We start from the raw sequence: 25,841 nt of genomic DNA on the forward strand, positions 1-25,841 counted from the left end.
ATCAACGAAAACCTTAAGCCTCTTGTACTAAACATGTATGAAGATAAGGCAAATTCAAAACAAACTTTGGATGATAGCGCAGCTCCTACAAGAAACCTGGAACAATTGATTAAATTCAATATAAAATAAAGTAAAAAAAGCTGACCTCTTCGCGGGCATATTCTCGTTACTTGCTTCGCTCACAATTTAGAGTGCGGCTAGCCCAACTGAAAATCCTGTACAGAAACCTCGGAGGATTTTGTACATGTTCCTGGACACGATCCTGTACACAAACCTGCACATGTAATCTTGAGGGTTCCTGTGTAGCAATTTGGCAATTTGTAGATGATTCTTCAATGGAACCTTTGAATGGTCGAGTATAGGTTCCTGTACAGGTTCCTTAGCAAAGTAAATTGAGGCGCGAATTCTTTACAGAAACACTTATAGGTTCTTTTACAGAAGGCCGTTGCGAAAACTAATGTCGCTTACAGCTAAAAAAAGGGGGGGTGAGGGGCCCCCAACCATCGCCCCCTCTCGTGAGATCCAATGCACGGGAGTGGGCGCCTGGCGCGGCGAAGCCGCGGCAGTCGCGCACTAGCGAATAATGATCTCCCCGAAGAATAATCAAACTGGAAGAAGTTGTTGTGCGTTACACGTTCGGGCATTGTTACACAATCTGTGAGAAATTTGACATGACTTGATTTAAGAGTGACGTTTGTTATATGTGGGAAAAAAGCCCATATACGGGAAAAACCCACAAAATCTGATAATTTATTTTATGAAAGAAAAGTAAAGAAGAAGAGTGGGAAGGGTAGAGGGGTAGAAGAGTGGGAAGGGGTAGAGGGGTTCGCTTACAGCTATTAAGTTACTTTCGTTTTATTCCCTTGAAAATCCAACTTGCTATTGAGAGAGCCAAGCCACTAGCGAACCCTCGCGGATTAGTTCCTATGCAGGTTCACGTTTGGGGATCCTGAACAAGCTCCTACATAAACCCACGTCTCAAATCACTCTGTGAAGGAACCTGTAGCGGATCACTTAAATGTTAGCTTGCATAAAGGTTCCTTTGAATGATCATGTACAGTTTGCTTCGCCAAATTCCTGTACAGGAACCGTCATGATTACCTGTATAGGTTCGTGTGCAAGCTAAAGTCCAGAAACATACCCAGGATTCTCCGAGCTTCATCTACAGGAATTTTCAGTTGAGAGGGCGCGCGATTGTTGTATCAAAGGAATTTAATGAAACGCCTAAGAATTCGAGATGGAATTAAAATGAATTTAGGATCAATTAAATAAAAACCTTTTTTTATTTAATCAATTGAATTAAATAGAATTTAGTGGATTAAGAAGTATTCAATTAAATTAAAATGAAGTGAAATGAGCTGGAACAATTTAAAAAATCTAGAAAATTAAATTTATTACAATAAATTTTCAGTGTATTTAGAGGAATTTGAAGAAAATGTGAACAATTGCATAAAGTTTATAAACAAATTAAGATGAATTTAAAAAGTAATCACGTGAATTGTACACAATTAAAAAATATGGAAAAATTAATGGACTGAATTTAGAATAATTTTAAAGGATTTAGGACGAATTCATAAGAATTCATAGCGAATTTGAAATAAATTTAGAATAATATTTTTTAATCTTTTAAAATCTTTGAAACCCTACGAAATCCTTCACATCTTGTAAATTAAATCTTTGAAATCCATTAAAATATTAAAATCTTTTAAATTTATTAAAATCCTTGAAAATACCCTAAAATTGTTTAAATCTTTTAGAAATGCTTCGGAATCTTTAAGCTATCCTTAAATATTTCAGTCTTTGAAATCCCTTTTCAAATTGTTAAAGAAAATAAAAAATTTCTGTGAATCGCTTCACATTTCTCAACATATTTTAAACCCTTTGATATCTATTGAAACCCCTTGAATCTTTGGAAAGTTCTTAAAAATTCTAAGGAATTTAAACAAAATACTTTGAAATATTTTATATAGTTATATATAGAATTTAAAAGAATTCACGATAAATTAATAAGGATTCAGAATGAATTCCAAAAAGTAATGTTAAACTCTACGAAATGCCTCACGTCTCTCGAATAAATTCTTTAAAATCCACTAAAATATTATTCAATCGCTTTGAAATCCATTCCAAATAATGAAATTAATTAATAATTCTTTGGAATTTTTTTAAATTCTCTAAATTTCCTAAAATAAAATTATTCTGATGAAAATCATTCAAAATCGAATAATTTAAAAGCGAAAACTTTTTAATTTCATTCAATTTAAATTCGAAGTGATTAAAATGAGACAATTTGAAATTTTAAACTAAATTGAATATGCCAAAGTGAATGCGTCCGAAAGTTTAGAAATATAACTTTTATTTAATTTAGAATAATATTATTTAACATTAAAATTTATATATATTATTTATTTCATTTAAAACTACAAACAAATTTAGACGCGAAGAATTTTGAAAATAAAACGTTTTCGTCCTCGAATACTTAAAATTTTAAATAAGTATATTTAATCACTCAGAAAAGAAATTTTTTAATTATACTTTTCAAAATTCAACAACTTCAATTTTAAATTTTAATAGCAAAATTTGAACTTATGATAGGGGACAACTGAACATTTAGATTTGCCATGGAAATTAACGAACCTTTTGAACATTTTTGAAATAAAAAAATTCAATCTTCAATACCGGGTTTTATGAAATTTTCCAATTTAAAAATATTTAAAAATAAAATGTCAGGATAGTAGTTTTGAGATTAAAATTAAATTGGTTAAATATTAAGAAGTCTAATTGGCAATTTAAAAATGGTTAATGTCTAAACGATTAAATATACTTAAGCTAATAGAAGTTTTTAAGGGTTTGAGTACAAAAAAGTTTTAATATCACAATTTTTTGCAACTAATTTTTTGGTTAGTTTCAAATGAAGTTTGAATTTAATTATGCTTTAAGGTACTGGAGTACAGATTTTTCATTTTTAAGATTTCCCATTAAACGTTACTGTTCATTTTACACGTTTTCTTAGAGTAATTCAATTTTTAAGTTTTATAATTGGAAATTTTTCCATATTGAAAGGTAAAAATGAAGCTAAATTTATTTTTTGATTTTAGAAACAAATTTTTAATCAATTTTTATGTTGAAAGCGGATATTTTTCTCTTGATTTTTTTATCAGTTTCACCATGCACCATTGAATTTTTTGCCAATTTTTTCAACTCTTACTTTAATAATGAAGATATGTTGTAATCGAATTTTCTACTTTTTCTTGGAAGCAATAATACACAGGAAAAAATGTTAAGATCAAAGTTTGCAAGTCTAAAAAAGTTCTATGAAAAATTTCTTTTTCTTTTGCGATGTTTTTCATAGTTTACGAGAAAAATTAAAAAATTACATTTTTAGGAAAAAATCCCTCGGCCTCAAAAATGGTTTAGCCCGCATGTACTGATAAGTTTTCTTTCTGGAATTATAGTAGAAACTTTTCAAAAATATTTGGAAGAATAAGGCCTCCAGTCCATGCACCAGAACGGCCGGATCTCGGAATGGCCGGAATGAGGCGTTGACCAATCAGAAATGTTCCGCGGAAATAGTGTCATTCTCGCCCCGAATTGAGCCGAACTCAGCCGAAGTTTTTAAGTTCGCGCGAAAAAGCGTTCCGTTCATTTCCAGAGTTGTCAAACACATGAACCGGAATGATCGTAACCCGGGGAATAACCAAAAATGAGCAAAAATGGTCGTTTGCGCCTTGTATAAAATTGAGCACCTCAGCTTCGCCTCGATGCTTAACTTTCTACACGGCGCGTAAACGTCTGTTTTCGCTCTCGGTGCACAATAAACTGATAAATCAAGATTTAACACGTTTAACACGGTTTAAACTCTAACCTGACGTCCTTTTAAAAATGGAGGTCACTTTACGAATCTCTACGGGCCATTTGATTGGTTCACTTTTTTTTAGTTGCGCGTGGCGAGACCATAGCTTCTTTGATCATGTTGGATCAGCCCAAAGCTATCTTTGATCAGCCCCATGCATCGCCCCCACTTTTCTGTTTTCTTACGATCCGGAGGGGAATTGTCGGTTAAACTAATCCAACAGATGGCGCCACAAAAATTAGGTCTATCTTTTTCATTGAATTGCATTGAGTCAAAGCAAAAATAATTAAAAACTTGATGCTGTTTGCAAATAAACAAAAAAATATATATGAAAAAATAAAAGTAACTATTACTAATTATTTAAAAAAAGAAAAAGTCATGAAAATATGTAGTTTAATATGAATAAAATTAAATTTTGAGATACATTCTGAAAGCAGTTCGAACTTATATTTTTGTGATTTATTTTGCTCATATTATTGATTTTATTATTTGTGAAAGTTGAAAAAAATTATTTTTTGTTAAAATTATTAATGTAGCTAATGAAAAAATTAATAATATTAAAGACCTCAATGACAAAAATATCTAAAACATATACATGATCAGAAGAATCAATAAAAAATATATGACGTATCGCAAATATAAATATAATAATAATTAAAATATGTAAGACTTCATCTTAAGTTGCACAGTCAAGAATCTTTGTACCTTTAAAATCTAAACAATTTTAAGTTTTGAAGAAAATATTTTTTTAAAGTAATAGTAATCGTAAATAAAATGTTTGAGGGAATAATTTGTTAAAAAGTCAATGAAAAGACTAATAAATGAGAAAATGGATTTAACATTATTTAATATAATGTATATATTTAGTGTATATACTTAAATTCACTTTTTTCGTTCAGCTGGACGCCCCGAACTTTTGTCTTCTCTATTTGTTTATTAATAATTTTTCTACTCAAAGTATGGAAAAACTGAAATTTTGTACATAACAATTTATTATGCTTCAATAACTGATAAGGAAAGTTTTATATTGTCTTAAATTAATGTTTAGGGACTCATAAAATACAAATCATTTGTTTATCATTCCATTTATATGTTGCAAACAAATTTGATAAACAAATTAAAAAATAGTCTTATTATTTTTAAAATTTTGTGTTGCTAAAAGTGATTCGCATTCATGTAGGAATGACATTTAATAACAAAAATAATTTAAAAGTTTATAATAACTATTGTTATAAACCATTCTTGTGGCAAAATATTAGAATTTGAGGTTTAAAAAATTATTATTTCCTTCAAGCGCCATAAAGACTTCAGGTATTCCTTAAAAGAATAAATATTTAATGATAGTTGATACAATATTACAATTTAAATTGTTGTAAACACATTAGATGAACAAATTAAAAATTTTTCTCCTGAAATCGTTCTGGCCATTAAAGGAAATTATAATTTGAAAAATCTCAAATTCAAATTGTTTATCATAGAGGTTATTATAAACTTTTAAATTATTTTTGTTATTAAATGTCATTCCTACATTAATGGGAAGCATTTTTAGTACACACAAAAATTTCACCGATAATAAGACTTTGTTCATACTTTGACTGGAAAAATTATTAATAAAAAATAGAGAAGACAAAATTTCGGAGAATCATAATCTACATTTTTGAATGAAAAAAGTGCATTTCCTCCAACTATGCGTCATAAGATTAAGCAACAAATAAATTATTGAACTTTATATATATATATGATGTTTGGCTCAATTTAAATAAATATATATATTATATTAAATAATATTAAATCCATTTTCTCATTTATCATTCGTGTCATTGACTTTTTACCAAATGATTCCCTATAATATGAGCAAAAAAAAATTACAAAAATATAAAGTTCGAACTGCTTTCAAAATGTATCTCAAAATTAAATTTTATTCATATTAAACTACATATTTTCATGACTTTTTCTTTTTTGAAATAATAAGTAATAGTTACTCTTATTTTTTCATATATTCTTTTTTGTTTATTTACAAACAGCATCAAGTTTTTAATTATTTTTGCTTTTTCTTAATGCAATTCAATGAAAAAGACAGACCTACTTTTTGTGGTGCCATCTGTTGGCTTAGTTTGACCGACATTTCCCCTCCGAATCGTAAGAAAACTACTACTACATACACATACACGGTCGAGGCAGGGGGCTGGTTTGAAACGAGCATGAAAACTTAAATTCTAAACTGTGTTGCGACGCAACATTCCTCTTTCGGTTAGGATGGTTAAGGATTTTTGCAGATGGTCATATTACTCGGGAAACATATATAAAGGAGAAAAACATGCATAATCAATTTTTATCTTGATTATTTTAATTTTAATATTGAACTTCTAAAAAATCAATTGCTTGTAACTTAAAAATAAAATTTCAACGTTACAGTCAAAAGACGAAAATGGAAACAAATCAACTAGACAATTTTCTCTAAAACACCTTCTTTATTCCGTCCATAACAATTTCCTACATACATTAATTGTAAACAACAGAATAAAGACCCCATTTTCTCCCATCTTGAAATTCGAAAATTTCGATTTCCGGATCTCTTGAGTGATCCAAGTTTCCGAGACGAAAAGACAGATCCAAATTAATATTCTATCTACAATAAATTTAACAAGTAGAATTACAAAAATAATTGGCAATTTACTTTAAACTAAAAACTACGAAATGATTCTTTAAATATAAAAAAGTACATCTAATAAGCATCTCAGCATTCATGGTAGCTGCTTGAAAAATAATAAAACAGATATTAGACACTCCATGGATTCGCTGGATGACATTATTTTATTTCTCAATGATCTTTCGAGAAAAAGCAGATTCCTAAATCTAGATTTATTCCTATACTATTTACATTTATGATTACGATTCATTCTCTAAATCCCAACCTAATGGTAAAATATGTACATTTTGAAATTAATTCTCTATTTATTATTGTACGGTCCTAACTCTTTTTTCCCTTTAGAGATCTCGATTATATTTTCAATCTTCAGATTAACGTTTACGCTCTGATGTTGATGAATTAGAAAAAAGATGCATGCATATGCTAATGCGAATAAGTGTAATATTTATATAAAGTCAGTGAAAGATGATTTCTGTCTTATACTTTACAATAATTGATTAACATTTACCATAAAATAATATTCGCATTCATTCCCCTCGTCAAATGTTTCATCTAGAATTTAGAAGTGCAATCGAGTTTTGCCAAGGAAAGATGATTGATTGATGATTGGCAGTTTAAGAGGAATGCTAAATTTTTTTTTGTGAAATGTACTCACACAAAAAAGTGCTCTTTCTTTGTTCAACAGATGTTAAGAAATAACCACTTGCAAATTCCCAGATAAGTTGCCGCCCTTCGATTCACGAATCCACGTGAATTCAGATCAAAGTGCAACTACAAATCACACAGTCGAAAAAGTTTTTTATCACTTGTTATCAGTCGATTTTTAAATCAAAGAGAATATTCAAAGAGCCTAGGGCCTTTATGTTGCAATCAACGAATTCGATTTCATCTCTCATTATCAAAGTTACATAAAAATTTCATCGCTCACTTACGATTGATAAAGTGGACTAGATTTCTGTTTCGCTAAATCAGTTGCTTTCTTAGCTGCGTCTTTCATCTTCTCTGCTTTGTCATGCAAAGTATGTTGCAGATCTTCAGCAGCGTGAGTTACCTTAGCAATTACCGGTTCCTCGATCTGCAATAATTTACGGGGGTGGCCGTTTTAATCAAGGAAAAAAATTCCCGATCATTTCCCAGGTCGCAAAAATTTTTCAGGGACCATGAAATTTGAAAAATCAAACACTCAGGGTGACCGTTTTAATCGAAGAAAAATTCCCGCGGGTTTCCCGGTTCGCAAACATTTTTCCTGGTCAATGAAATTTTTTAAATCGAACTCTAATCTAGAGATTTTTCCATTTGGAGCAATAAAAACATACACATTCTAAGTGGAACTCTTGAATTTTAAACTTTTAAAATTGAAGTTTGAAATTCGAATAATTTTAAAAGACACTTAGAAGTTGTGAAAAACTTTTAATAATATTTTTAAATTTGTAAAAATTTTAAACAACATGTAGATGTTTTAAGATCTTGAAATAATATTCCGACGCAGTTTAAGGATTTTTAAACTATTTAAAATTAAAATAATTTAACTTTAATTTAAACAGGGAATTTTCAATATTGTACATTCATAAGGGTTTATATCCATTCCTACACAATTTTTTCTACACAAAATATATTGTATACAAGTATACTGATCATATTTTTCCTACACAAAACTTCTTTTACACAAAATGTTTCCTACACAAAATTTAAAACTGTTATATTTTTCCTACACAAATTTTTTTTTACACAGAATATGTCCTACATATATTAATATTGTTTAAAGGTTTGTTTTTTCCTACACAATACTTTTTCTACACAAAATGTTTCCTACACATAATTTAATACTGTTATATTTTTCTTGCACAAAACTTTTTCTACACAAAATGTTTTCTACACAAAATATTTCCTACAGAAAATTTCATACTGTTATATTTTTCCTACACGAAACTTTTTCTGCCCCAAATTTTACCTACGCATAATTTTACATTGCTTATTACTATTATTTTATTCCAACACAAAATATGTATATTCTACACAGAATTAAATAGTAATATTTTATTATCAAGATAGTCTCTAAACATTGTACAAAAAAATATTATGTGTAAAAGTTTTCCTGCACAAAATATATTGTACATAAAATTCTTTAATAATGTGTAGCAAAAATGTCCTAACTAAGTCTACTTTAGAGTTTTTACGTAACTCGCCTCTTTTGAAAAAATATTAAAATTTTTGGTTTCAAACAATCTAATTGCGATAATAGTATTTACAGTTTTTTATTTTATAACACCTGTATCACCAACATTTAATATCACTGTGAGTATATTTTTTAATGCAAAATTTTAATATATATGAAGTTTTTTTCCTCAAAAAAACTTTTGCGATTTTAACTATGTAAGAGCCATAGAACATTTATTATTAAGATTGATCTTCTACACTCTGAATAACGTAAAGTACGTATATCTCATTGAAATACCTGAACAAAATTGTGAAACAAATAGAAAGCTCAAAAGTAAAAAATTAATTTGATAAAATCATCATGAAATCATTAGAAAAATAAAATTAAAGAAACTAATAAATGATTTTTCAGAAATAGTAAATTTTGTATTTTTAAAACCATTTTTTTTTCAACAATTGGTTTTAAAATGCACGACATTTGTATTAATCTGAATTAGTAAACATTTAACTAATTTAATAAATACTCAGGTAATAACTGATAAATCTGTTGTTTCAATTCATTTATTGAAATGTTAAAATAAAATGTTATTACTATTTAATTCTGTGTAGAAAATATTTTCTGTAGGAAAAAATAATAGTATTAAACATTATAAAATTATGTGTGGACAATCTTATATGTAGAAGAAATTTTGTGTAGGAAAAATTTTGTGTAGAAAAAGTTGTATGTATGAAAAATATAAAGGTATTAAATTCTGTGTAGGAAATATTTGGCGTAGAAAATATTTTGGGTCGGAAAAAAATAAAAGTATTTAACAATATTATAATCTGTGAAGGAAAAATTTTGTATAGAAAAAGTTTTGTGTCGGAAAAATCTAAGAGTATTAAATTATGTGTAGGAAATATTTTGTGTGACAAAAGTTTTGTGAAGGAAAAATATGATCAGTAAACTTGTGTACAATATATATTTTGTGTAAAATAAAATTGTGTAGGAACGAGTGTAACCCTATTTTTCCTATGTAGAATTTTCTCTACACAGAAGATTTCCTACACAGAATTTAATATTGGTTAATATTTTTATTTTATCCAATACAAAATATGTTGAACAAAATTTGCGTGGGAAAAATATAATAGTATTAAATTCTGTGTAAAAAAAGTTTTGTGCAGCAAAAAAATAACAAAATTAAATTCTGTGTAGGAAATATTTTGCGTAGAAGGGATTTTGTGCAGGAAAAAATAAAACTATCAAACAATATTAAATTCTGTGTACGAAATATTCTGTGTTGAAAAAAATTTGTATAGGAATAATATAACAGTATTAAATTCTGTGTAGGAAACATTTTGTGTAAAAAAGTTTTGTGTAGGCAAAATACAACAGTATTACATTCTGTGTAGGAAATATTTTGTGTAAGAAAAAAGGGAAACTATCAAACAATATTAAATGCTGTGTACGAAACATTCTGTGTAGAAAACAAATTTGTGTAGGAAAAATATAAGAGTATTATATTCTGTGTTGGAAACGTTTTGTGTAGAAAAAATATGATCAGTATATTTGTGTACAATATATTTTGTGTAGAATAAAATTGTGTAGGAAAGCATTTTCCCCATTTATAGTTGGAACTGGGATTTATCCAGAATAATAACCGAAAGTTTTCAAATTTTAAAAAATTCCGAGCCAGTACTAGAAATTTTCGAAAAGGAAGAAAATTCTGAACTGGATCAGGAAATTTTACCAAAGATTTATAATTCTGAGTTGAGGCAAGGGATATTCAATTTTTAACTAATTTTGAATTGAAACTGGTAATTTATCCAAAAGAATTTTATGATTTTTCTTGGAACAAGGAATGTTAAAATTTAAATAAATTCTTAGCTGGAAAAGGCAATTTTTTTAAAGAATGAATTCTAATTCTAAGTTGAAACGGGATATTTTCGAGAAAAATTAAAATTAATAATTGAAACAGGGAATTTTAGAAAAATTCGAATTCTTATTTGAAACTGAAAATTTTCGAAAAGAATTAAAATTCTCTCTAGTATCAGAAATTTTCGAAAACAAGAAAAATTCTGAATTGGATCAGGAAATTTTACCAAAGAATTATACTTCTGAGTTGAAGCAGGGAATTTTCAAATTTTAACTAATTTTGAATTGAAACTGGTAATTTATCCAAAAGAATTATGATTTTTCTTGAAACAGGGAATGTTAAAATTTAAATAAATTCTTAGCTGGAAAAGGCTAATAATTACATGTTTATCAAAAAAAAAAAGATATTCTTCTCAAAACAGATGAATTTTTATGTTAAAAAATTTTTTTTTAATAGTTGAATTTTCATTTTAAAAAATCCAATTAACTTTTCAAGACCAAAATACGAATAAAAAAAATACATTCGAATAGTATGTATGTTAAGTTAAATTTTCAAGAAAATAGTACAATTTTCAATCAAAATGTATGACTTTTTGAAAAAAAATTACTTTTCTACAAAATAGTTGAATTTTTATTACAAGAAAAAAAAATTTCGAAAAGACAGTTGAATTTTCATAAAAAAAAATTTAATTTGACTTTTTAAGATCAAAACATAAATTTTTTCAACAAATAAATTTAATTTTTAATCCAAAAAAATGAATTTTTTCAACCAAAAAAGATGAATTTTAAACAAAATAGTTGAATTCTCGACCAAATAGTTGCATTTTGATCCAAAAGAGCTGAAATTTCGACTAAAAAATTTTAAAAAGTACTAATTTTTTGTTAAAGTTGAACTTTCATTAAGAAAATAGTTCAGTTCATTTTTCAGCTCCATAATATAAATGTTAAAGAAAAAGTCAATTTTCTACGAAATTATTAAATTTTGAATAAAACAGCTGAATTTTTAACCAAAAAGTATGAGTTTTCAACAAAATACTTTAATTTTCAACCAAACAGTTGCATTTTTATCCAAGAAAGATTAAATTAAATTCATTAAATAAAAATTGAATTCCTTGCTTTAAAGCTGAACTACTTTCTGTAAAGTCAATTTTTTGATCAAAGCTTTATAATTTTAATTCAAAGCTCATTTTTTATTGCTAAAAATTCAACAGATTAGTTGAAAATTAATTTTTTTTAAATTCATATTCTGCGGTGGAAAATTCAACTCTTTTGTGAAAAATTCGTCCGTTTAGGTAAAATATTTAACAATATGTTAGAAAATTCAGCTAGTTGTTACAACTTTAAGATTTTCTGTGAAAAATTCGATCCTTTTTTATTAAAAATTAATTCTCTTAAATGAAATTTTTTTAAAAAATAAAAATGGCCCCTTTTTATTTTCAAATTTCAACTATTTTGTTTTGAAAACTTACAAATAAAATATATAAACCAAAAATTAATCTATTAAAATTTTGGATTAACATCACATTTATTGTTCAAATTAATTGTTTAAAAATTTATCTCATTTGTTGAAAAATCATCTTTTTTATTAAAAATGAAACCCGTTTGAAAATCAATCTTCTTTAGCTGAGAGTTCAAGTATTTTGTTAACTATTACTTTTTTGTTGGTAAAATCTCACTTTTCTTATTTTGAGTTAAAATCTTTTTTGTTGAAAAATCAATTATTACATGCTTTATTGTAAAATAAACTTTTTTGTAGAAAAAAACATTTTTTTAAACTGAAAATTAATTCTCTGAAATGAAAATTTAACTACTCTATTTCTGGATAAAAATTATATTTTTTAGTTTAAAAACTTAAATATTTAGTCAAAAAATTTTATTTTATTTTATTTTATTTTATTAATATTTATTAACATTTGCTTTTTTGTCGTTAAAATTTATTTTTTAAATTGACAATATTTCTAATAGTCTTATATTTTTAAAAAAAATTTGTTAAATTAATTAGTTTTTTAAAAGAAAAACTAGCCTGGAACTAAAAATTCTTAAAATCATAATTATTTCTAAAATATTTAGTTTTTTAAGTATTATTGTTTTTTTTTAGTTGGTATTTATAAAAAGGATTCTTCAATCGACTGGAAAAAATTCCTTTTCACTTCATAATTTTAATGATTCCAAAAATAAATCGGTTTTATTTGCCAACAGTAAATTATGATTAACGATGTAAAAATTCATTTTTAAACTGAAAATTTTAAAACTATTTCAAAGACTTTAAAAAACATTTAAAAACATTTTCAGACGTCAAAAACAGTTCAAGAGATTCCACAGACTTTCATAGTCACACATAAACCATTTCTTTTTTTATAAAAAAAAAAAAAACAAATTGTAGTAGAACTTAAAATTCCTAAAATTATTATTTGTTTTCTAAAATATTTAATTTGTTTATTATAATTACGGTACTTCCTAGTTTAAATTTATTTAAAAAAAGAGTCGTTAAACCATTGAAAAAGAATTCTATTTAGTTTATAATTTAATAAATCCAAAAATAAATCCAGTTTACAATCAATAAGAAATTATCATTTAAGCTAAAAAAATATATTTTGAAAAAGAAACTCAAAATTTTGTAAACATAAATAACAAAAATCTTTAAAATAATAAAAATGCCAAAAGATTTTTAAAGGACATTTAGAGAAATTTAATTCAAATTATGAGACATTTAGGAAAAATTCTCCAAATATGGAAATTTTAGATGTTAAAATTAATTATTTGAAAATTAAAAATTAAATTTTCTATTTCACTTACCCGTTCAGCAAAATTCATCTGCGCGAGAGCAGGTTTCATGCACTGTGCAGTGTAAGGAAACATGCTTTCCAAGACGAAATTGAAACCGCTGGCCATTTTCGAACAATTTTTCTTAAATCTGTCGACTCCAAAAGCCTGGATCGCTCGACTGAATCCAAAAACCTGACTGTCTATCCAGGCTGATCTCTTCGCTACAGTCCATTCTGGGTTATCTTCTGATACCCTGTAAACCACTTTTTCCACCACAGTCTGTTTAAAAAGGGAAAAAAACGAGTTAGCTTAATTTTTTTAAAATACAGAATATGTTTAATTTAAGTATTGAATGCTCAAATAAAAAATAAAAGCATTTAAAACATTAGAACTCTTATAAATTTGAAGTATTTAAATTTAAAGAAAAAACGAGTTCATATTATTTTATTTGATCAAAAAGACGTTTAATTTAAATATTGAATACTTAACTACAAAATAAAAACATTTAAAACATTAAAATTTCTTATAAATTTAAAATATGTTGAGTTAAAAAAAGAAAAAAACCCGAGTTAATTTTATCTTATTTAATCAAAAATATGTTTAAGTATTTCATGCTTAACTACGAAATAAAAGCATTTAAAAAATTAGATCTCTTATAAATTGGAAGTATATTTAAATTTAAAGAAAAACGAAAAAACGAGTTCATATTATTTTATTTTATCAAAAAGACGTTCAATTTAAATATTGAATACTTAGCTACAAAATAAAAACATTTAAAACATTATATTTCTTGTAAATTTAAAGTATTTTAAACTCAAAAAAGAAAAAAAAAGAGTTTATTTTATTTCATCGAAAAGACGTTTAATTTAATTATTGAATATACAAAATAAAAACATTCAAAACATTATAAATCTTATAAATTTGAAGTAATTAAATTTAAAGAAAAAAGAAAAAACGAGTTCATATTATTTTCTTTAATAAAAAAGACGTTTAATTTATATTTATATATATATATCAAACTTAATTACGAAATAAAAGCATTTAAAACATTAGATTTCTTAAAATTTTGAAGTATTTAAATTTAGAGAAAAAAGAAAAAACGAGTTCATATTATTTTATTTTATTAAAAAGACGTTTAATTAAAATATTGAATACTTAGATATATAATAAAAGCATTAAAAAACATCAGATCTCTTATAAATTTAAATTATTTAAAATTGAATTCATTGAAATCTTTGTAAATATTTCGAATCTTTGTGAAATCTAGAAATTTCTATTAAATCTTAGAAATCTTTGTGAATTATTTAAAATCGTTGAAATATTTGTCAAATATTGTAAATACATGTGAAATATTTCCTGAATCTTCGTTTTTTAAATCTTTTTTGATTCTTTGAAATCATTGAAATCTTTTGAAATTTTTGTGAAATCCTTTGAAATCTTTGTGAATTCGTTGAAATCTTTTAAAGTATTTCAAATCATTGTAAATCTTCAAATTTCTGTGAAATATTGAAATATTGACATTTCTATTAAATCTTTTGGATTCTTTTAATATTTTTATAAATGTTTTAAATCTTTTTAAAATATTTCTTTAATCTGTGATTTTTGAACCTTTTTTTCGTTTTAAATCCTTGAAATCTTTTGAAATCTTTGTGTAATCTTTGCGTATTCGTTGAAATCTTTTTACACATTTCGAATCTTTGTGAAATCTGGAAATTTCTATTAAATCTTTTGGAATCTTTAAAAAATTTTATTTGAAATCTTTGTGAAATTTCTTGAAAAAATAAAATCTTTGAAATATTTCTGAAATATTTGTTAAACCTTTTTTGTTTCTTTGAAAGCATTGAAATCTTTTGAAGTCTTTGTGAAATCCTCTGAAATCTTTGTAAATTCGTTAAAATTTTGTGAAGCATTTTAAATCTTTGTGAAATCTGGAAATTTTTGTAAAATATTCAAATATTGAAATCTTGAAATTCCTGTTAAATCTTTTGGTTTCTTCTAAAAATTTTGAAAATCTTTGAAACATTTAAAATCTTTGTGAAATATTTGTAATATTTTTAAACCTTTTTTTCGTTTTAAATCCCGTTTTTGTGCAATCTTTATGAATCCATTGAAATCTTTTTGAATATTTCGAATCTTTGTGAAATCTTTAAATTTCTATGAAAACTTTTGGAATCTTTACAAAATTTTATAAATCTTTGGAATCTTTGTGAAATATCTTGAAATATTTAAAATCTTTGTGAAATATTTCTGAAATACTTCTTTAATCTTCGTTTTTAAAATCTTTTTTGATTCTTTGAAATCATTCAAATAGTTTTACATCTTTGTGAAATTCTTTAAATTATTTGTGAATTCGTTGAAATTACTTGAAGCATTTCAAATCTTTGTGAAATCTGGACATTTCTGTGAAATATTGAAATTTCTATTCAATCTTTTTGATTCTTTTAAAATTTATGTAAATTTTTCAACATTTTTATAAATCTTTGAAATCTTTGTGATATTTCTTTAAATATTTAAAATCTTTGTCAAATATTTGAAATAAATGTGAAATATTTCTAGAATATTTCTTTAATCTTCGTTTTGTAAATATTTTTTGTTTCTTTGAAATCATTGAAATATTTTGAAATCTTTGTGAAATCCTTTGAAATCTTTTAAAGTATTTTAATTCATTGTGAAATCTTGAAATTTCTGGGAAATATTGAAACCTTGAAAGTTCTATTGAATCTTTCTGATTCTTTAAAATTTTTTGTAAATTTTCGAAATATTTAGAATCTTGGAAATCTTTGTGAAATAGTGGTAAAATATTGATCAAATATTAGTGAAATATTTCTTTAATCTTTTATTTTTAATCCATTATTTTCGTTTTGAATCCTTGAAATCTTTTACAATCTTTGTGTAATCTTTGAGATTTCGTTAAAATCTTTTCAAATATTTCGAAACTTTGTGAAATTTCTTGAAATATTTTAAGTCTTTGGGAAATATTTGAAATAATTTTGAAATATTTCTTTAATCTTCGTTCTTTAAATCTTTTTTGTTTCTTTAAAAGCATTGAAATCTTTTTAAATCTTTTGAAGTCTTTATAAAATCCTTTGAAATCTTTGAGAATTCGTTGAAATCTTTTTAAATATTTCGAATCATTGTAAAATCTTAAAATTTTTGTGAAACATTGAAACCTTGAAACCTCTATTCTTTTGGATTCTTTGAAATATTTAAAATCTTTGAAATCACTGTATTAAATCTTTTGGAATCTTTTAAAATTTTTATAAATCTTTTAAATCTTTGTAAAATATTTAAAATAAATATGAAGTATTATTATAATTCTTTGAAATCTTTTTAAATCTTTCGAATCTTTGTGAAATCTTGAGATTTCTATTAAATCTTTTGGCATTTTTAAAAATTGTTATAAGACTTTGAAATCATGGCGAAATATTTGAAATATTTCTTCAACCTTCGTTTTTTAAAATCTTTTTTGTCTCTTTGAAATCATTGAAATCTTTTGAAATCTTTATGAAATCCTTTGAAATCTTTGTGAATTCGTTGAAATCTTTTAAAGTATTTTAAATCATTGTGAAATCTTGAAAATTCTGTGAAATATTTAAATCTTGAAATTTCTATTAAATCTTTTGGATTATTCAAAAATGTTTGTAAATCTTAGAAATATTTAAAACCTTCGAAATCTTTGTGAAATATTTCTTTAATCTTTGATTTTTAAATATTTTTTCGTTTTAAATCCTTGAATTCTTTTGAAATATTTCGAATCTTTGTGAAATCTTGAAATTTCTATTGAATCTTTTGAAATTTTTATAGAACTTTGAAATCTTTGTGAAATTTCTTGACATACTTAAAATATTTGAAATATTTCTTTAATCTTCGTTTTTCAACTCTTTTTTGTTTCTCTGAAATGGTTGAAATCTTTTGAAATCTTGATGAAATCCTTTGTAATCTTTGTGAATTCGTTGACAATTTTTTAAGTATTTCGAAATCATTGTGAAATATTGAAATTTCTGTGAAATATTTAAAATCTTTGAAACCTTTGTGACATCTTTGTGAATTCGTTGAAATCCTTTCTGAATATTTCAAATCTTTGTGAAATTTCTTGAAATATTTAAAATCTTTGTGAAATATTTAAAATAAATGTTAAATATTTCTTTAACCTTCGTTTTTTAATTTTTTTGTTTCTTTGAAGACATTGAAATCTTCGAAAAATCTTTGAAATAGATATGAAATATTTCTTTAATCTTCGTTTTTTAAATCTTTTTTGTTTCTTTGAAATCTCTGTGAAATCCTTTGAAATCTTTGTGAATTCGTTGAATTCTTTTAAAGTATTTTAAATCATTGCGAAATATTTCTTTAATCTTTGATTTTTAAACCTTTTTTTCGTTTTAAATCCTTGAAATCTTTTGAAATCTTTAAACAATCTTTGTGAATTCGCTGAAATCTTTTTAAATATTTCAAATCTATTTGAAATCTTGAAATTTCTATTAAATCTTTTGGATTCTTTAAAAATGTTTGTGAATTTTAGAAATATTTAAAATCTTCGAAATCTTTGTGAAATATTGATCAAACATTTGTGAAATATTTCTTCAATCTTTGATTTTTAAACCTTTTTTTTCGTTTTAAATCCTTGAAATATTTTGAAATCTTTAAACAATGTTTGTGAATTCTCTGAAATCTTTTTAAATATTTCAAATCTATTTGAAATCTTGAAATTTCTGTTATCTTTTAAAATTTTATAAATCTTTAAAATCTTTGTGAAATATTTGAAATAAATGTAAAACATATCTGAAATATTTCTTTAATCTTCGTTTTTTAAGTCTTTTTTTTTAATCATTGAAATCTTTTAAAGTATTTCAAATCATTGCTAAATCTTGAAATTTCTGTGAAATATTGAAATCTAGAAATCTCTATTAAATTTTTTGGAATCTTTTAAAATTGTTATAAATCTTTGAAGTCCTTGTGAAATTTTTTGGAATATTTGTGAAATATTTCTTTAATCTTTGCTTTTGAAATCTTTTTTGTTCGTTTGAAATCATTAAAATTATTTGAAATCGTAAAAAAAAATTAAAATTCTTGAAATCTTTATGAAATATTTTTAAATCTTCTAGAAAAATTTGAAAATGTTTAAAATCTTTGAACTATTTTAAAATCTTAGAAATCTTGTGTTTTTGTAATCTTTCAAATTCTTGTATTCTTTTGAAATCTTTATGACATTTTTATGAAATCTTTTAAATATTTTTAAAATTTTTCTGAAACCTTTTGTCTTAATTTTAAATCATTAAAATATTAGAATTCTTTTTAAATATTGTAAAAATCTTTGAAATGTTTTTAAATTTTAGAAATCTTATTTACTAATATCTTTTTTTAAATCTTAAGCATACTTAAAATCTTTTAAAAGTTTTAAACTCTTTGTGAAATCTATTAAATCTGGTATTTTCTGGCTTTTCCAAGTCTTTGAAATGCTTGAAATATTTATGAAATGTTCGAAATTTTTGAGAAATTATTATTAAATTTCTTAAATCTAGTTTGTACACCTTTTTGAACCTTTGAAATTTTTGTTAAATCTTTTTAAATCGTTTCTAATCCTTAAAATCCTTTAAAAGTTTTAAAATCAATCTTTGCGAAGTGTTTTAATTTTATTTTGTTTAAGGACCACTAACAACTTCAGTTGTAATGCTACAAAAATTAAACTATTTTTGAATTGAGCATTGAAAACTATTATGTTAAATTAAAGTTATAGAATTTTTAAAGATAATAAGAATTTTTTACAAAAAAGTACAATATTTTCCATAATAATAACGCTTTATGATAAAGAAAGATAAGAAGGAAAAATGTCGAATGCACAAACAGAATTACTTTTTTCCTAATACTGCAATTTTTTCAAGTGTATCGTTAAAAAAAAAAACAAATCTTTCTTCACAGGAAGGTGAAAAGTGTCCACAAAAAAATGAAGACGAAAAAGGTCACAAAAAAAAACTCGATAGCAAAAAACTAAAATATTTTTCTTGAATAATATAACTTTTAAAGCTCATAGCAAAAAAGAAACATCTTTTTCTTCAATAACGTGGTTTTAGAGAAAAATATAAAATAAACTTTTTTTAATTTAAATGCTTTGAGCATATTTTAAAAAGCTAAGGCAACTTTGGTATGCCAAATCTTTTATTTTCAAACATTTCAAAATTTTTTTCTGTCCAATTTTTTTTTATAAAATAATTACCTACAAATTTTTCTTTTTTGTTTCACACATGATATAACTTTGAACGGCTTGTTAAAATTAGAAAAATTAAATTACTACATAAATAGAAAAATAGGGGATAATTATTTTCTTAAATGTATAAGTTTGGGGATAAACTTTTATAAAAAAATGTATTTTTTACATGGATAAAAATGAATTTAAATTTTAAATCTTACCATCACTTTCTGGTAGCCTAGATTTCTTGTATAGGTCGTTAAAACCTTTCCTTTTGGATCGATGATACTCTCCTCGATGATCTTCACAATATTTTTGCTAATAAACCTCTCGCCCCATTTTGGCAACCTGTTCGTTTTTGTCAGAAGTCGTTTCGAGTACAATTTCCCGTTTTTTACTTCTCTAAATACTGTGTCTTCCGATAAAACGTGGGAGCTGCAAAAAAAACAATAATTTTCAAAAACTATTTTGTTGAAAATTCGTTTTTTTTCGCTAAAATTTAACTTTTGTGTTGAAAATTCACATTTTTGAGGTGAAAATTACACTGTTTTGTTTAGAAAGTTCGTGTTTTTGACTCGGAACAAACAATTAACTGAAGGTTCAAATATTTTATTGAAAAATTATCTTTTTTTTCTTGCAAATTTATATTTTCGGTTTGAAAAAATTCAACTGTTTTATAGTAAATTCTACTTTTTTAATTGAATTCAACTGTTTGTGATTAAAAACTTGTGTTGGCTAAAGTATAAATTTTAGATTTTGTATTGATTATATATATTGTATTTTATTGAAGTTTAAATTTTTTGTTGAAAAACATTGTTAAAAATTACTTTTTTTTTGGTTCAGGACTCATGATTTTAGTTGTAAATTAACCTTTGGTAGAAAATTTAACTATTTTATTGAAAATCCTTCTTTTTTTTCATTAAAATTTTACTTAAAAAAATAACTTTTTTGAAAATTCAACTATTTTGTGAAAAAATTACACTATTCGGTTAAAAATAATCTTTTATGTCAAAATTTCATATTTGTGAATTGCAAATTCAACTCTTTTGTAAAAAAATTCGTATTTTTGGCATGAAAATTCTAAAATTGGGTAGAAAATTCAAATTCGTAGTTGGAAATTCATATTTTCGTGATAAAAATTGTACCGTATTGTAAAAAAATCGCCTAAAAATTTCAACAATCTTTTGAACATTTTTTCTTTTTACTGAAAAATCCTTTTTTGAAGATTTATCTCTTTAATTATAGATTTAACTATTTTGTTGAAAATTCTTGTTTTTGTTTTGTTAAAAATTCGTTTTATGTTGCTTTTTTCGCCAAAATTGCACTTTTTTATTGAAAATTTCACTTTTTTGTTTAGAAAGTTCATCTTTTTGACTCAGAAAAAACAATTAACTGAAGTTAGAATATTTTATTGAAAATTTATCTGTTTTTGTTGCAAATTCATATTTCCGGGTTGAAAATTCAAGTTTTTTGTAGAAAAGTTTCTTTTTTATTGAATTCAACTATTTGTGATTTAAAATTAAAATCCCTTTTGTTTAAAATATCCACTATAACAATTTTCATTGAGCATTCTTTGTTAAAAATTAATTTTTTCTTTGAAGATTCATTATTTTAGTTAACAGTTCATTTCCTTGCTTGAAATTTTTTTCTGTTATAAAAATTTACATGTTCGAATTGAAAATTAAACTGTTTTGCTGAAAATTCATCTTTTCTGGTCGCAAATTCAACTTTCTTGGTATAAAATGTAACTTTATGGTCGAAAATTTAGCTGATTGTAAAAATTTGCCTTTTTGGCTTAAAAATTCAACAATTTTATTTTAAAAATTCAACTAGTAGGTTGAAAATTGATATATTTTGTTTTAAATTCATCTTTGTAGGTTAAATCCAACTATTTTTTTTCTTAAAAGATAATTTTCTTGTTTGAAGATCCATAATTTCAGTTAAAAATTAGTTTTTTTTTTTTTTGTTACAAATTATTTTTTTAAACTGAGAATTTAATAATTTTGTCCAAAATTCAACTGTTTGATAGAAAATTCATATTTTCGCTTCGAAAATTAAGTAATTTGGTACTATTTGGTTTAAAATTGAGCTTTTTTTACATAACATTAGTTTTTTTTCCTAAAAATTAATTCTTCTCAATAAAAATTTTAGACCATTTTTGGTTAGAAATTGATCTTTTTCAGTCTGAAAATTCAACTATTTAGTTAAAGTTTTTAGAAACGAAAAAAATATAAACTAAAAATTATTCAAAGAAAATTTTAACATCATATTTATTATTAAAAAAAATAAGTTGAAAACTCGTATTTTTTGGCAGAAAATTACTGTGGAAAATTCATCCCTTTTGGTTATATTCAAATGTTTTTTATTTAATATTAAAATATTTTTTAATGTAAATATTAGCTATTACATTTTTTGTTGGAAATTAATATTTCGAGGTTAAAAATGACACTGTTTTGTAGAGATTTTGTTTAAAAATTTAACAGTCTTTTAGAAAAGTCGTTTTCTTTTTATTGAAAATTAATCTTTTTACGTGAAATTTTAACTATTCGATTTTTTTCTTTAAATTAGATATTTTTTAGTTAAAAATTAATTTGTATTTTTGTTAAAATCATCTTTTTCGATAAAAAATTAATTTTCCTAATTTGAAATTTAACTATTTGGTAGAAAATATATATTTTTTGTTAACAATGCTTTTTTGCTAGGAAATTATTTTAATTAAAAATGTAATTCTATGGTTGAAAATTAACCTGCTTTAGTTCAGAATTCAAGTACTTTGTTGAATATTCGACTTTGTTGATTATAATCAACTGTTTTTTATCTAAAATTAAAATATTGCTTCGAGTTTAATTTCAAATATTACATTTTTTGTTGAAAATTAATATTTTTCTGTGGAAAAATCAACTTTTTTGTGGAAAATTGACATAATTTGTTAAAAAATCATATTTTTTATAATGTTCGAAGCACATATTAAAAAATATAATATTTACGTAAATAACAAAATTATGAAGATACCAATATTACAGATTTTAAAAGTATTACAGATTAATAAAAATTCCTTACAATTAAACACAGGCTTCATAGTGTTTCCATTATTTCCCTTTTTTTTAACTCAAATCTGAACTAAATTTAAAAAATCCATGCAGACAATTAAATAAATTTTTGGTTGAAAATGTTATTATTTTGTTAATAAACACATAATTTTTGGTTGAAAATCCAACTGTCTCGTTAAAAATTCTTCTTTTGGATTAAAAATTCATCTATTTAGTTGAAAATTAATCTCTTCTGGTAGAGGATTAAACTATTTTATTGAACATTCTTATTATTCAAACCTATTTTCTTGCAAATTTTAATTTGTTTGTTGAATTCAGGTGTTTTTTTGAATTCAAATAAAAATATTTGTTGGTTGAAGTATCAACCATTACATTTTTTATTGAAAATTAATATTTTTTGGTTAAAAAATTGTTCATTTAATTGAAATTTAAATATTTAGATTGAAATTTAATAATTTTGTTAAAAATTCTAAAATTTTGGCAAAAAGACAATATTTTTAGTTCAAAATGCAACAGTTTTCTTGAAAATTCATCTTTTTGGGTTAGAAATTCAACTTTTTTTGGAGAAAATTCGTCTTTTTGGCTTGGAAATGCAGCAATTTGCTTCAAATATTTTTTTTGTAAATTTAACCACTTTGTTGAAATTTCTTTTCTTTTATATTTTTTTTAAACTCAAATTTTTGTGGTCAAAATTAAACAGTTTTGTTTAGAAAATTCGCATTTTTGGCTTTCAAAAAAAAAAAAAAAAAAAAAAAAACAATTTTGCTGCAAATTCAAATATTTTGTTGCAATATTTACTAGTTTTGTTAAGCAAATTCATATTTTGTGGTTGAAAATTTTACTGTTTTGTAGTAAATTCGACTTTTTGATTGAATTCAATTGCATTTTTTGTGGAGAATTCTTTGTTAAAATTCATTAAAATTTTTTTCTTTTTTAATTCAACTATTTGCTAAGAAAATTCAACCAGTTTGTAGAAAATTCGTATTTTTGGCATAAATAACAACGATTTGATAGAAAATTCAATTATTCTTAAGTTTAAATATTTTGTTGAAAATTCGTTTTTTGTTGTTAAAAATCCACACTTTGGGACTGAAAATGTAACTGTTTTCTAGAAAATTCGTCTTATTCAATTGAACTATTTATGATTTAAAGTTAAAATCGCTTTCAGTTGAAATATCAACTTTTTCATTTTTTCTTGAAATTTCATTTCTTTGTAGATTCATTATTTTAGTTAAAAAATCATATCTTTGGTTGAAAGTTCTTTTTTTTATATAATGAACTATTTTGTTAAAAATTCACATTTTCGAATTGAAAATTCAACTGTTTTGTAAAAAAAGTAGTATTTTTGGCATAAATAATCAACGATTTGATAGAAAATTCAATTATTCTTACATTTGATTTGATTCTTTATTGAGACTACCCAACAGTTAAAAAAACCAATTACAGGGTTGTATACAATATTTATGGAGTCTTATCATAAGTCTATTTATATTAATGTAGGGATAGAAATTTAAAATACTAATGCGACACCTATCGACGCGAATGGAAGGAGGAAGGAAGGAAGAATCGGGAGTGCGAAGCGTGCGGCGAAGCGATGTGGATGCGAGATTTCGGCTTTTATCCTTGTATCAACTAAATTAATCAATAAATATTATTTTACCATCAAAAAAGTCTACATTAATATAATTATTTATAACCTGATATATTTCTATTCTATTTCATCTCATTATATGTCTTCTAAACTTAAATTTGTAGTAATTATAGGCGGAAGGCTTTATTTTTAGACATTCAGCGAATTACAAATGCAATTAAGTGACAGATCTTGAATTAATAATATAGGAGTGCGCACTGTACAAAAATGTGCTAAAAGACATATCAAAAACATCAAAATCTATCATAGCGGAGTTCAGCAAATTAACATTTCTACATAGTCTATAAATCGGTGAATTATGTACAGTGGAGTTTGAAGTGGCAAGTAGATAAAACAATTTAAAATCTCTCGCATTTGCTCGTGGAACATTAACAGGAAAGATTGAAAGTAATTCTGGAAATCTATCATCCCCCTAAAAACTTTAAAAACAAAGGCTAAAGAGAGAATGAGACGTCGTTCTTGTATGGCTGGAAAATCAAATCGTTCGCATAATTTCGCATAGTCGCACCCTCTTGGAGGATAAATTCCGTCTTTTTTATAAGTTAAAAATTTAAGAAATCGCTTCTGGATTTTTTCTGGGACATCCTTTGCTTGTTGAGTATAAGGACTCCAAACAACAGCTGCATACTCTAATTTAGATCGCACAGAGGTAAAGTATAAAGTCGTGAGAGACTTCAAATTGCTCATGTGTTTGCACGAGCGCAAAATAAAACCTAGCATTTGGTTCGCCGCTTTTACAATGTAGCTGATGTGCAGATGGAATTTTAGTTTTGGGTCGTAGAGGACGCCAAGATCTTTTACGGAGTAAACCCTTTTAAATGGTATACCGTCAAGTACATATGTGAAGTAGATTGGAATCATACACCTCGAGAAAGACATAACTTGACATTTTCCAACGTTCATATCCAAACCCATACTTGTACACCATTGAAGAAACCTCAATGTTGGTCCAATATTGGAACCTTGAGGGACACCCGAAGTAGGGATAAACGCTTTTGCACTACATCCTGAATATTGAACAAAATGCTCCCTATTGATCAGAAAATTCTGCAGCAGTAATAACAGGTTATCCGGAAGGTCGGTCGATTGAAGCCTCTAAAACAAGGTGTAGTGGTCCAGTTTATCGAAGCATTTGGCAATATCGAGATATACGACATCTACCTGATTCCCAGAATTGAATGCATTAACAATAAATTACGTGAAAATAGCTAAGTTCGTAACCGTGGAGCGACCGGGTACAAAACCATGTTGACATTCTGATACACAAGGACTGATCAAGGATGAAATGAATCCCGCTAGATATGATTCTAGAATTTTAGAGAAATTGTTGATGCTTGCAATAGGACGATAATTTTTTAGATCTGCCTTATTAGCATATTTATGAACTGGGCATATTTTAGCTTGTTTCCAAATTTTAGGATAGATCCCTTTATCAAGAATTAGATTTAAAATAAAACAGAGCGGATTTGCTAATGAGTCTGCGCATGATCTGATAAGAAAACTCGGTATCAAATCAGTACCCGATGTTACTTTATCTGGTAAAGAGTTAATAGCAAGTCTTATATCCGAAACGTCTAGTTTACTAGGCAGTCTGATAAGTCCCTGAAAAATGAAACACGGAGACGTTTTTTTGGCCAAAGTCGGTTTTATTTTTCAACATACTCTCCTTTTAGGTCGA

The 25,841-nt window shown here is 25.0% G+C and overlaps 1 protein-coding gene across 3 annotated transcripts in view; it reads right to left on the bottom strand.

Moving 5' to 3' along the window:
- Positions 1 to 6,301: 6,301 nt before the first annotated feature.
- LOC117171760 (PRELI domain-containing protein 1, mitochondrial) overlaps positions 6,302 to 25,841 on the bottom strand; it is a 31,744-nt gene continuing 12,204 nt past the window's right edge. For 2 of the 3 annotated variants that reach the window (XM_033359362.1, XM_033359363.1), the window contains exons 3-6: positions 19,684 to 19,897; positions 13,309 to 13,557; positions 7,433 to 7,575; positions 6,302 to 7,271 (exon numbers count right to left, since the gene is read on the bottom strand). In XM_033359362.1, the coding sequence (XP_033215253.1) occupies positions 7,256 to 7,271; positions 7,433 to 7,575; positions 13,309 to 13,557; positions 19,684 to 19,897 (622 nt within the window). In that variant the 3' untranslated portion in view covers positions 6,302 to 7,255. Of the gene's footprint in view, positions 7,576 to 13,308; positions 13,558 to 19,683; positions 19,898 to 25,841 lie in introns of all 3 variants that reach the window. The other variant, XM_033359364.1, reaches the window with a different exon arrangement.

This window comes from Belonocnema kinseyi, chromosome 4 (assembly GCF_010883055.1).
Source record: "Belonocnema kinseyi isolate 2016_QV_RU_SX_M_011 chromosome 4, B_treatae_v1, whole genome shotgun sequence".
NCBI lineage: Eukaryota > Metazoa > Arthropoda > Insecta > Hymenoptera > Cynipidae > Belonocnema > Belonocnema kinseyi.